Raw genomic sequence first — 13,558 nt, forward strand, 5'->3', positions numbered from 1 at the left:
GGGGTTAGTTTAGTTAGCTTAAAAGGTACATCACAGGATGAACAAACACTTCTCATATCAAAACATAATATGTTATCTCAAAATTGCAAATTCAGGGACTAATCATTCAGGTAGCAGAACCTTTCCATTTTTAGCACTTATATTTTGGGGACCATCTCAGGAATAAAATACATGTTTCGAAAAGATATCTTCATCAGTGATTGGGTAGAATAGGATATGGGTGTCTATCCATCTTGAATTTAACATTCAAATATGGAAAAACTTATGGAAAAGCTTCTACTTTTCAGTTTATTGACAAGTCATAAAATAAATAGAGGCCCTTTGTCCAATTATTGAATTGGAATTTCAGTTTACTTCCTGAATTGACAGCCGTCATTTCAAATCGACCCCAACCCTGTTATCTACTAGGTTGTGGCATCAGCAGTCTACGTCTACCTTAACGTAGTAGGCTGCACACTGTGAGCACATAGCAGTTGATTAATAGCTTGCACACTGTGAACACATAACAGTTGATTAATAACATATACACTGTGAACACATAGCAGTTGTTAATAACCTGCACACTGTGAACACATAGCAGTTGATTAATAACCTGCACACTGTGGACACAGCAGTTGATTAATAACATGCACACTGTGAACACGTAGCAGTTGATTAATAGCTTGCACACTGTGAACACATAGCAGTTGATTAATAGCTTGCACACTGTGGACACATAGCAGTTGATTAATAACCTGTACACTGTAAACACATAGCAGTTGATTAATAACTTGCACACTGTGAACACATAGCAGTTGATTAATAACTTGCACGCTGTGAACACATAGCAGTTGATTAATAACCTGTACACTGTGGACACATAGCAGTTGATTAATAACCTGCACACTGTGAACACATAGCAGTTGATTAATAGCTTGCAGACTGTGAACACATAACACTTGATTAATAACATATACACTGTGAACACATAACAGTTGATTAATAACATATACACTGTGAACACATAGCAGTTGTTAATAACCTGCACACTGTGAACACATAGCAGTTGATTAATAACCTGCACACTGTGGACACAGCAGTTGATTAATAACATGCACACTGTGAACACGTAGCAGTTGATTTATAGCTTGCACACTGTGAACACATAGCAGTTGATTAATAGCTTGCACACTGTGGACACATAGCAGTTGATTAATAACCTGTACACTGTAAACACATAGCAGTTGATTAATAACTTGCACACTGTGAAAACGTAGCAGTTGATTAATAACTTGCACACTGTGAACACATAGCAGTTGATTAATAACCTGTACACTGTGGACACATAGCAGTTGATTAATAACCTGTACACTGTAAACACATAGCAGTTGATTAATAACACACTGTGAACACATAGCAGTTGATTAATAACTTGCACACTGTGAACACATAGCAGTTGATTAATAACTTGCACACTGTGAACACATAGCAGTTGATTAATAACCTGTACACTGTGGACACATAGCAGTTGATTAATAACCTGTACACTGTAAACACATAGCAGTTGATTAATAACTTGCACACTGTGAACACATAGCAGTTGATTAATAACTTGCACACTGTGAACACAAGGCAGTGCAGGGTTGGAACAGGTGGGAGGGGGAGTAATATTACACGTGCAGTAGGTCAGAGTGTCATTAGCTAAATAGTTATATGAAGGAAGAGCAGAGGAAAATTGCAGATTTTGAGGAAGGGGGTTTGAGGAGAGCAGTGGAATAGCTGAAACAGGTGGACAGGGGTGGCGATTGCGGAACCTTTTAACTCTTGGCCCAGAGATGATGTCTGCGGGGCCAGTGCGTTTGAACTTTTGGGAAAATGTAGAATTTAGGAATGCAAACTCCCATACATGTGAAGTTCGAGGTCATATGAAAGTTCATGTCTTAATTTAAAAGGTTGAAGTGAAATGTTGTTCCCCCAAAAATAACTCGCTAACTAAAAGTGTATGGAAATGGGGATTGAATTCCACCACATATTCACACCAATTTTAGCCCATAAAACAAAGTGCGTTATTTTGTAAATGAGAAATAATTTGAGGCAGTTTCACCGTTGCAATCCTCTTGACCCTGGAACAAGACCTAACCTTGGCAGTTAACGTCTGTAGTGTGGCATTTGGGGTCTGGTGTCAGACTGACCCAGTAAGCAGGGTGAAACTGAGATGCCATACGTATCCTGGCCACACCACACAACCCCCCAGACAAGATTTACAGTGGTCAAAAGGTTGTGGATTTCCCATATCTTCTGTTTCTGACTATTAGTTTATGTATTTCTGATGTAACATTTGGGAAAATATAGTAAACATATATTTTTTTACCTTTATTTAACTAAGTAAGTAAATTAAGAACGACTCTGGGCCAATAGGGCGCCTCACCAATCACGGCCAGATGTGATACAGCCTGGATTCTAACCAGAGATTGTAGTGACACCTCTTGCACTGAGATGCAGTGCCTTAGACCGCTGCACCACTCGGGAGCCAACACTTCTGGCTTTTACTCAAAAAGGAGGTGTGAGAGGAAAGTTCAAGAATAAAACATCCTATCAAGATTACATCATTAAAACCAAAGAATATGTCAATGACGGTTTCAATGATCTGAGCCCTATTAAACAAACACACAATACCAGGCCAGCGACCTCCCTAAAAAAGGGCTCTACTGCAGGTCAGCATGGGGCATATTAGGCTGTGAAAACAAAATGACTGACTGCAGCCTCTATTCAACCACAGCAGTGTGTTGTGGCTCGCCATTTGCTCTAAACATGTTGACAATGATGTTAGCTCAATGCTCACACAAACCTAAATGGCCAGATGATATGTGTTGTTTTTGTAGTACTCATCGTTCAGCACTTAAAACACCCAGTAATTCACCTTATCTTCAGCACCACTCACTAGCGTTGAATCGAATGGTCATCTATGGCTGCTTCAGGTTATGGCAAAAGATGAGCCTGTAGTTCCTCATTGACAGACCATGGATCCTGATCAAGACTTCAGTAGCTAAGCTGCAGAGGAGAAAGGAGAGAGAGTGTTTGAAAGAAGCTGCTTACTTAGTTAGAAAAAGGTTTTATATTATATTGACAAGATAGTTGAGTGACCTCTCAAACAATGGAAATACATGTCCTCAAGATGGAAGGCAAGATTAGGTGGGACCATTCTAGGCTGTCTAGATGGGATACAATTTATGTTAGAATTGACTTTTCGTATCAGGTTAGGAGAACTTACGCAGCAGGTTAGGAGAACTTACGCAGCAGGTTAGGAGAATTAGGGTAAGCGTACCTACGAAGCCCACTTCTTTCTTTGGATTTTTTATTTTTTTTAAATAAAAATACATTTCCTGCTGTTTAATGATGCGACTAATTCATCTGGTTGTTATATCCATACATTTTTCGGTTCTAAACCAATCCAATGTTTTATTATTAAATGATTAACAATGTGTAAGGTCACACTAGTGGCCAATTTCAAAGTTGCAAAAAAAACGGTGTTGAAGCAAGGGTTGGAACGGAAATTATTTTCCAATCGTTTCATTCTGAACAGAATCACAATGTGTTTTTGTTTCCACTGTTCGGACCAGCAAAATAATGTCCTGAACCGATTCGAACCCCAAAAAATACTGGATTATATCGTTCCCTCCTGTTCCTTTTTTAACCTGTGAAATCAACCGTGTTTTACATTTAGCTCATTAAAAATTACTTCGCCAATCAGCGCGGATAGAGCAGGCAAGCTAGTTGTTTACACGCGTGATGTACAGACAACTGTAGTTTACATCGCAAGATGCGACTGAAATGTTGTGGGTGGGGAGAGAGAGAGAGCAAGAGAGGGTTGAGGAGGAGTCTTGAAGCGCTGGGCATCTTGTTATGACATGCATGATCTGATTTAGGTCCAAGGAATTGTACCTAGGAGGAGCGGCTTCTGTGGAGGAACTTTGAATGTCTTTTGAGCTAGCTAGCTAACACGCTTGTGTGTGCAGAGCAGCACCAGAATTAAAAACACGTCTTACCTTTTTGTAGTTTATAAATCCAATGTGAAATGTGATAACTAGCATTGAAAAAGTTGATCCATTCTTATTTAGTTATTTTATGGTTTTCGGTTCTGTTACCTGAACTGGTTTCAACCACAGATACAATGTTTACAGTTACACATTGTTTTACAAATATACAGTATGTGTAACGGATGTGATCCGTTACATATGCATCATAAATAATTTCACCACATGAGAGCAATGGTGAACAAAGCCTTTATATTAACATAATATATTATGTTTAATCGCGGTTACCCAGAAGTAGAATTCTCTCATGAAAGTTTGTAATTTCCTGTAACGAGAATCTGTCCACGAGAGATTAACACAGATTTAAAGGGATTTTTCTGTTGACTATAAACAATAGCTAATGTGGAAATGTTTTTTCCTTATTAACAAAGTTTTAAAACAATAAAAATAGAATGAATATCGTGTTATGATTCAGCAACTATTTTGATTCAAATATAATCAATTCACATTTCCTGTGTTGTGTAAAATACAATAAACATTCAAATCAACACTCTTCTGTGTTTGTTTTTATTGACAAATTGTTTACATTAAATGACTTTATCAGATTATCAGGCTGTAACCAGCTGCTTGACTTGGACTGAAATAGGTGCCGGTGTTTGGCCGAAAATCTCCCCCCTGCAAGAATTCTCAATTTTCGGCACAACACCAGTACTCAGCTCCGGTCCGGTGAGCTCCTGCCCAAGTCAAGCACTGGCAGAAACACGAAAAAAATTGAAATAACTCAAGGGGTGTGATTACTTTCTGAAGCACTGTACATTTGTGAACACCCTGCCAGAATTCTCAATGGGGGAAATATTTTTTTCTCTCACCCATCTACACCGAATACCCCATAATGAGTGAAAACATGTTTTTAGAAATATTTGCACATTTATTGAAAATGAAATACAGAAATATCTCATTGACATAAGTATTCACACACCTAAATCAATACTTTGTGGAAGCACCTTTGGCAGCAATTACAGCCAGTGGTGATTCTAGCATGTAAAAATATATATATATATATATATATTGGGGGATGCATGCCAGCAAAGCCGCTACACAACACAACACTAAACACATTAATTGCACTATAACCGTGACAAACGGTGCCCTCAAACTGTTAGCCTACATAAAGCTGTCCCAACAGCAGTCCCAACACCTTACCTCTGCTACATCTGGCTATCAGCGGAGGCTTGTCTGCCAACGAAACAATTAATTTAGTCTCATTTACTGCCTTTAAAAAAACATAGCTGATATGGCTGACTTGCTTAAAAAATTTAGTTTCTACTGACAATTGATATGTACAAACTATGGCATAAGGGGACGACTAGCGTATAAGAGGCAATCCGTCATTTCGATTAAGATATTAATGAGCGAGCTAGGACGGACGTGGGCCGTTGTTACAATGTTCTCCCAGTACACCAAGTGATAAAGGGGGCATATAAGCAGACAATGAAAGGTCTTACAATATTCGATGATTACATTTCTCTAAAACAGGATATAGGCTACATGTGCATCACCAAGGCAGAACAGTAGGCGAAATTAAGATGAGAAAATATACCAAATTATTAGGGTGAGGTTTATGGGCTGCGAACAGTTTACTATGCAACATACACTTAATATTACTTTCTTAGCTACAATATACATATCTCTCTGGCATATTACATCATTTATGCAGCAGCATACAATACATTTTTGGACTTACTTTATTATGAAGGGGCACATTTTGTCATCAAACTGTCATCGAAGTCTGACATTCTCTGGATTTATTGCGCTTTCAAGACAACTGTGAACTTGGGGAACTTGGGGAAAAAACAAGGTCGAATCATGATGACGTCAGTGATCTTCAGGTCGTAGCTCTAGAAAGAGGCCTGAGTTCCCAATTTACTATTCCGAGTTAGACCGTTCAAAACTTATTTGGTAGGGAAATGCTTGTATATTAGTGATTAGTGTTCCATTATTAAAGTGACCAGTGATTCCATGTCTATGTACATATGGCAGCAGCCTCTAGGGTACAGGGCTGAGTAACCGGGTGGTAGCCGGCTATTGATGGCTATTTAACAGTCTGCTGGCCTTGAGATAGAAGCTGTTTTGCAGTCGCTCGGTCCCAGCTTTGATGCGTGTGTGCTTATGCTTTTCGGTATCTCTCCTCATCTTTATCTGTATGTTTTGTAGGTTGTTGTCCAGCTAATCTCGTCCAGCCGTCTGTCTTTCAAACAATTAAGATAGGGTAAAAGAGGATATTATCTTGTCAGGTCTGAGTGAAACCTAAAAATGAGGAGACATACTAGTCACCTGCTCCTGATAATCTTCACTTCAGCAGGTTTATGTAAAATCACCTACCAACAAAACGTGTTCTGATTGCTTGTGTTTGTGTATGCTACTCCCCCTAGTGGACATGTATAGTTATAGCCAGAAATTGTCCTTAAACTGATCGATGGAAATGATCAATTATAATAACACATCAATAATACTGTACAGTAATCAGTGGCATCATGCACAAGGGCATGTGCCCCCTCAAATTCGTCCTGTTTAAAAAATAAATAAACAAAAAATTAGACTATATACCAGTGTGGCAGTTGTACTAAACTTCTAAGGCTTAAAAGTTCTTAAATAATTTTTATTAACTAAATTGTTAACAATTGTAAAGAGGTATATTTTGATCAGTGAGTCTGAAGCTGGTTTGGGGTATTGCGAGTGTGAAGCTGAATGAAAAAAAAACATATTTTAAAGTACAGTGGATTGCGAAAGTATTCACCCCCGTTGGCATTTTTCCTATTTTGTTGCCTTACAACCTGGAATTAAAATCGATTTTTCAACATGCCTACCACTTTGAAGATGCAAAATATTTTTTATTGTATAACAAACAAGAAATAAGACAAAACTGCTAAACTTTAGTGTGCATAACTATTCATCCCCACAAAGTCAATACTTTGTAGAGCCACCTTTTGCAGCAATTACAGCTGCAAGTCTCTTGGGGTATGTTTCTATAAGCTTGGCACATCTAGCCACTGGGAGTTTTCTTCAAGGCAAAACTGCTCCAGCTCCTTCAAGTTGGATGGGTTCCGCTGGTGTACAGCAATCTTTAAGTCATACCACAGATTCTCAATTGGATCGAGGTCTGGGCTTTGGCTAGGCCATTCCAAGATATTTAAATGTTTCCCCTTAGAGTGTCGAGTGTTGCTTTAGCAGTATGCTTAGGGTCATTGTCCTGCTGGAAGATGAACCTCCGTCCCAATCTTAAATCTCTGGAAGACTGACTAAGGTTTCCCTTAAGAATTTCCCTGTATTTAGCGCCATCCATCATTCCTTCAATTCTGACCAGTTTCCCAGTCCCTGACAATGAAAAACATCCCCCACAGGATGGTGTTCTCAGGATGATGAGAGGTGTTGGGTTTGCGCCAGACTTAGCATTTTCCTTGATGGCCAAAAAGCTCAATTATAGTCTCATCTGACCAAAGTACCTTTCATATGTTTGGGGAGTCTCCCACATGCCTTTTGGCGAACACCAAAAGTGTTTGCTTATTTTTTTCTTTATGCAATGTTTTTTTTCTGGCCACTCTTCTGTAAAGCCCAGCTCTGTGGAGTGTACGGCTTAAAGTGGTTCTATGGACAGATACTCCAATCTCCGCTGTGGAGCTTTGCAGCTCCTTCAGGGTTATCTTTGGTCTCTTTGTTGCCTCTCTGATTAATACCCTCCTTGCCTGGTCCGTGAGTTTTGGTCGGCGGCCTTCTCTTGGCAGGTTTGTTGTGGTGCCATATTCTTTCCATTTTTTAATAATGGATTTAATGGTGCTCCGTGTGATGTTCAAGGTTTTGGATATTTTTTTATAACCCAACCCTGATCTGTACTTCTCCAGAACTTTGTCTCTGACCTGTTTGGAGAGCTTCTTGGTCTTCATGTTGCGCTTGTTTGGTGGTGTCCCTTTTGCTTAGTGGTGTTGCAGACTCTGGAGCCTTTCAGAACAGGTGTATATATACTGAGATGGTTACAGATCACGTGACACTTATATTGCACACAGGGCAACTTTATTTAATTAATTATGTGACTTCTGAAGGTAATTGATTGCACCAGATATTATTTAGGGGCTTCATAGAAAAGAGGGTGAATACATAAACTCAGCAAAAAAAGAAACATCCTCTCCCTGTCAACTGCGTTTATTTTCAGCAAACTTAACATGTGTAAATATTTGTATGACCATAACAAGATTCAACAGCTGAGACATAAACTGAACAAGTTCCACAGACATGTGATTAACAGAAATTGAGTAATGTGTCCCTGAACAAAGGGGAGGTCAAAATTAAAAGTAACAGTCGGTATCTGGTGTGTGTGGCCACCAGCTGCATTAAGTACTGCAGTGCATCTCCTCCTCATGGACTGCACCAGATTTGCCAGTTCTTGCTGTGAGATGTTACCCTACTCTTCCACCAAGGCACCTGCAAGTTCCGTGACATTTCTGGGGGGAATGGCCCTAGCCCTCACCCTCCAATCCAACAGGTCCCAGACGTGCTCAATGGGATTGAGATCCGGGCTCTTCGCTGGCCATAGCAGAACACTGACATTCCTGTTTTGCAGGAAATCACGCACAGAACGAGCAGTATGGCTGGTGGCATTGTCATGCTGGAGGGTCATGTCAGGTTGAGCCTGCAGGAAGGGTACCACATGACGGAGGAGGATGTCTTCCCTGTAATGCACAGCGTTGAGATTGCCTGCAATGACAACAAGCTCAGTCCGATGATGCTGTGACAAACCGCCTCAGACCATGACGGACCCTCCACCTCGATCCCGCTCCAGAGTACAGGCCTCGGTGTAATGCTCATTCCTTTGACGAGAAACGCAAATCCGACCATCACCCCTGGTGAGACAAAACCACGACTCATCAGTGAAGAGCACTTTTTGCCAGTCCTGTCTGGTCCAGCGATGGTGGGTTTGTGCCCATAGGCGACGTTGTTGCAGGTGATGTCTGGGGAGGACCTGCCTTACAACAGGCCTATGAGCCCTCAGTCCAGCCTCTCTCAGCCTATTGCGGACAGTCTGACCACTGATGGAGCGATTGTGCCTTCCTGGTATAACTCGGGCAGTTGTTGTTGCCATCCTGTACCTGTCCCGCAGGTGTGATGTTCGGATGTACCGATCCTGTGCAGGAGTTGTTACATGTGGTCTGCCACTGCGAGGATGATCAGCTGTCCATCCTGTCTCCCTGTAGCGCTGTCTTAAGTGTCTCACAGTACGGACATTGCAATTTATTGTCTTGACCACATCTGCAGTCCTCATGCCTCCTTGCAGCACGCAGATGAGCAGGGACCCTGGGCATCTTTCTTTTGGTGTTTTTCAGAGTCATTAGAAAGGCCTCTTTACTGTCCTAAGGTTTCATAACTGTGACCTTAATTGCCTACACTCTGTAAGCTGTTAGTGTCTTAACGACCGTTCCACAGGTGCATGTTCGTTAAAGTAATTTTTAAAATTTCACTTCAATTTGGACTATTTTGTGTATGTCCATTACATGAAATCAAAATAAAAATCCATTTAAATTACAGGTTGTTGTTTATGTAGACCTGTTGCTCTGACCTCCATTTTAAGTGTCTTGAAAAGATGATGGTGTGTAAGCTTCAGTCAGACTAAACACACTGTTGGACCCGCATCAGTTTGCTTACAAATAAAAACATGGCACTGATGAAGTAATCCTCACCATAGTGCATCTCATCCTGCAACATCTGGAGAACCCCAAGGCCTATGCCTCACTGCTATTTGGGGATTTTAGTTTAATACCTTGCAGCCACACATCCTACTCAGCAAGTTCAGACAGAGGTCAGTCAACCCCTATACCATCAGGTGGTGTCACTCATTCTGACCAACAGGGCCCAGCAGGTCCAACTGAACCAGATCTTGTCTGAGCCCAAGGTCATTAATACAGGTGTCCCCAAAGGCTGTGTGAGTTCACCCATCCTATTCACACTGCAAATAAATGTACAAGTAATCACCCTGATAATTATATTGTCCAGTTTTCTGATGATACTGCCATTCTTGATCTAATGTATAGACACTGACACTACTGTGTATAGGTCAGAGATACAGAGATTTATGCAGTGGTGTGATGACCACCACCTCATCAGGCAAGCTTTTTTTTTGGACCCCAAATCTGTTGGTGACCACTCACCTGTGGTGGTCCATAATGATAACTGATTATTGTCTGATCGTTTGATTTGATTTATTAGGATCCCCATTAGCTGACGCCAATGGCGACAGCTAGTCCTACTGGGGTCCGACACATAACGGAAAAAAAATACATTACAGACAAAAGACTTTACAATTGACATATACTAAACAAAAATATAAACACAACTTGTAAAGTGTGGGTCCCATGTTCCATGAGCTGAAATAAAAGATCCCAGGAATGTTCCATAAGCACAAAAAGCTTCTTTCTCTCAAATGTTGTGCACACATTTGCTTACATCACCGTTAGTTAGCATTTCTCCTTTCCCAAGGTAATCCACCTGACAAGTGTGGCATAACACAAAGCTGATTAAACAACACAATCATTACACAGGTGCACCTTGTGCTGTGGACAATAAAAGGCCACTCTAAAATGTGCAGTTTTGTCACAATACAATGCCACAGATGCCTCAAGTTGAGGGAAATGTGCAATTGGCATGCTGACTGCAGGAATGTCCACCAGAGCAGTTGCCAGATAATTTAAAGTTAATTTCTTTACCAAAAGCCGCCTCCAACATCATTTTAGAGAATTTGGCAGTACGTCCAACTGGCCTCACAACCGCAGACCACGTGTAACCTCACCAGCCCAGGACCTCAACATCCGGCTTCTTCACCTGCGGGATCATCTGAGACCAGCCACCTGGTTCTTCTTCCTGCCACGTTACTTATTCTGACCTGCCACGTTACTTATTCTGACCTGCCACGTTGCTTTTGATAAGCCACTTAAGCAAACATTGACCGTTAGAGGAGTGATGTTCTTTTCTGCTGCAATTACCTCCTCAAGGTACTAGCTAGCTAGGCCAGTTTGTCTCGCGACCAAGTCAACGGTTGTCACTAGTTAGCATAGCCACAAAGTCGTAAAAATTAATGTAATCTAAAATGTTAATCTTTAGGGTAAAAATCAGATTTTAGAAGATACATTGTAGAAATAGGCGGAGTTTAGCCATAATTATGGCTAAAATCAGATTTTAGAAGATACATTTTAGAAATAGGCGGGGTTTAGCCATAATTATGACTTTGTTACTGTGGTAACTAGTGACGACCCAAGTGGTCAACGGTTAGGTTGACCACCATAACATCAAGTATTGAGAGCAGCACTCAGCAGGCCGCAGGTGAGCCACGCAAGCAAGTGCAAGAATGTTATGTCCAATTCGAGTCTGCAATGGGTATTTGAGCTCTTACTATGCGTAAATACATTGTCAATTAGCTAGCTACTTTACTACAATTTTAGGGAATTAGTTCTAGAGTCAACACTAAAAAGTTGTCTAACGCTAATATTAACTATTAAAGCAAAGGTACCAAGCTACCTCTTAATATATTCCTCTTCCTACTGTATATATATTTTTTTATTAGATGACTAGCTGACTTTACTTAAAAAAACAAAAGTTTGATCACTCTGGGTTCATTTCATCATTGGGTGTAGCCTATTTTATTGGCTACCACCCCATAAACTCATCTTCTAAATCATCCTTGCAGAGATGGACAGCACACAGGACAGACCGGATATTGTCACCAAACCCATCATAATTCTGGGCACTGTTACCAGAGACAGAAGGTTTCTGCACTGGGTAGGCCAAGTGCTGAAGCTGAAGTGGCTGAAGAACAAGAGCCAAGAAGTGTGTTACCAAGTAGCAATTCCTATGGTTCATGAAGTTATTCTGACCTTTGACCAATAACATGACTGATGTTCACCCACCATCGATTTCTCAGGAGGTCAAAGTGATGATCGGGGAGCTGCTGCCCTCCTTCGCCTGTGGATGTGTGGAGAACAATGACTTCCTCTCCCTGCAGGAGATCCTGGAGAGGGTGAGGATTTCTTCACCACACACAAGACACCTTACACATTGTCTGAGAAACTCTCTCCCTCCACCTTCCTCTCGCAGATGGATGTGAACTGTGGGGACTACGACGGCACCACCCCCCTCCACAAGGCCTGTGAGAAGGGCAGGCTGGATATGGTCAAGTACCTGATGGGTAAAGGAGCCAGCACCCAGCTCAAAGACCGCTTTGGATACACACCGCTTCACCTGGCCATCAAGAACCGGTGCAGTGTGAATAGAGGATTTGCTTTTGTGATATGAATACCAGCTGACTGACAAATAAGCATACAATGGTGTGTCTGGAATGACTGAAAGTAATCCATTGTAATTTTTCCTTCCAGGCACTTTGACATCATCCGCATCCTGCGTCTGAAAGGAGCCCCTCTGTCTTTGGAGCGTGTGAGGATCGGGCTGGAGCTGATCAAGTGAGTCTACATCTTATCTAGCTAGGCGTTTGGTCACAGCATATACATCTTATGTCAGTGTCTAAACAAAATGTTGTGCTAATCCTTAAAGATGCACTATGCAGGAATTGCGCCGTCAATTCCTGGTTGCTAAAATTGTTCACCTAATTTCAGTTTGTGACAAAGTACAGCGTAGAGCATCGTTATACCATCTAAACTGCCTGTAAATATATTTTCCATGGCCAAAAACATTGTATTTCTGGCTGTTGTACAAAAAAGTAAAAGATGCTAAAACAAAAGTGTAGAAATAGCACAGAACAGATCTTAGACTTGTTGACAATGAGACCTATAATGAATTTCTTAATTGTCAGGTAGTTACATATTGCAGCTTGAAGATTGATTGGATATTTTCACACTATCTAGTTTATTTTCAATTGTAGATTGTGGGTACATATCCATTTTGTGTTTTGATCAGGGTTGTCCAGAACAAGGACTACCAGCTGTTGCAAGCCTGGTACCTGTCTGGAGTGAACCTGGACCAGAGTGACTATAACGGCCGTACAGCTCTGCATATTGCAGTCAGACTGAGGGAGAGGACCATGGTGTCCAGGCTGCTGGAGTACGGAGCCACCCCTCTGGTACTGCCTTATCTGTAAATATGACAAGGGTTTGGCTGTTTATTACCAGTGACATGATAGCTGCAGTCCTGGGGCAGCATAATGACTTCATTAGCACTCAAATTGTTAATACCAATGTTTCCATTCCCAGTTCGCAATCCTTATGTTTAACTCCCCCGAAACCCTATTTGCACACTTCAGGAGAGTGACATCTGGGGTTGGACTGCAGTGGACGAGGCCCAGAACAACCTGCCCAGCATCCTGAAGCTGTTCCACCCCTTCACTTAGCAGTTCCCCAAACAGGCCCAGAACAACCTGCTGCACCTGGCCAACAGGATGATCTGACCACTTCCAGTGTACACCTCCCCAGGAAATTCATCCTTTTTAATCCAGCCAACAACCCTAGACAATCGAGTTCATTCAGTGTTATCATACAATGCTTTGCCTATTG

At 41.3% G+C, this 13,558-nt stretch overlaps 1 protein-coding gene and 1 long non-coding RNA gene across 2 annotated transcripts; both read left to right on the top strand.

The window, feature by feature from the left end:
- Positions 1-11,835: 11,835 nt before the first annotated feature.
- LOC139390419 (uncharacterized) lies at positions 11,836-12,256 on the top strand. The gene is made up of 3 exons (XR_011629510.1): positions 11,836-11,882; positions 11,977-12,072; positions 12,150-12,256. It is a non-coding gene; the product is annotated as an uncharacterized lncRNA (long non-coding RNA).
- Positions 12,257-12,376: 120 nt separating this feature from the next.
- On the top strand, positions 12,377-13,512 carry LOC139390836 (L-asparaginase-like). The gene is made up of 4 exons (XM_071138231.1): positions 12,377-12,381; positions 12,428-12,511; positions 12,966-13,128; positions 13,309-13,512. Exons 1-4 carry the CDS (start codon positions 12,377-12,379, stop codon positions 13,393-13,395), a joined length of 339 nt encoding a protein of 112 aa, XP_070994332.1. The 3' UTR covers positions 13,396-13,512.
- Positions 13,513-13,558: the final 46 nt, after the last annotated feature.

Source organism: Oncorhynchus clarkii, chromosome 31 (assembly GCF_045791955.1).
Source record: "Oncorhynchus clarkii lewisi isolate Uvic-CL-2024 chromosome 31, UVic_Ocla_1.0, whole genome shotgun sequence".
Lineage (NCBI taxonomy): Eukaryota > Metazoa > Chordata > Actinopteri > Salmoniformes > Salmonidae > Oncorhynchus > Oncorhynchus clarkii.

Excerpts from the sequence above, each read along its gene's own strand:
- LOC139390836 (XM_071138231.1), top strand. Across the intron at positions 12,512-12,965 it reads ATCGGGCTGGAGCTGATCAA|GGTTGTCCAGAACAAGGACT; the intron begins GTGAGTCTACAT and ends TGTTTTGATCAG. Across the intron at positions 13,129-13,308 it reads AGTACGGAGCCACCCCTCTG|GAGAGTGACATCTGGGGTTG; the intron begins GTACTGCCTTAT and ends TGCACACTTCAG.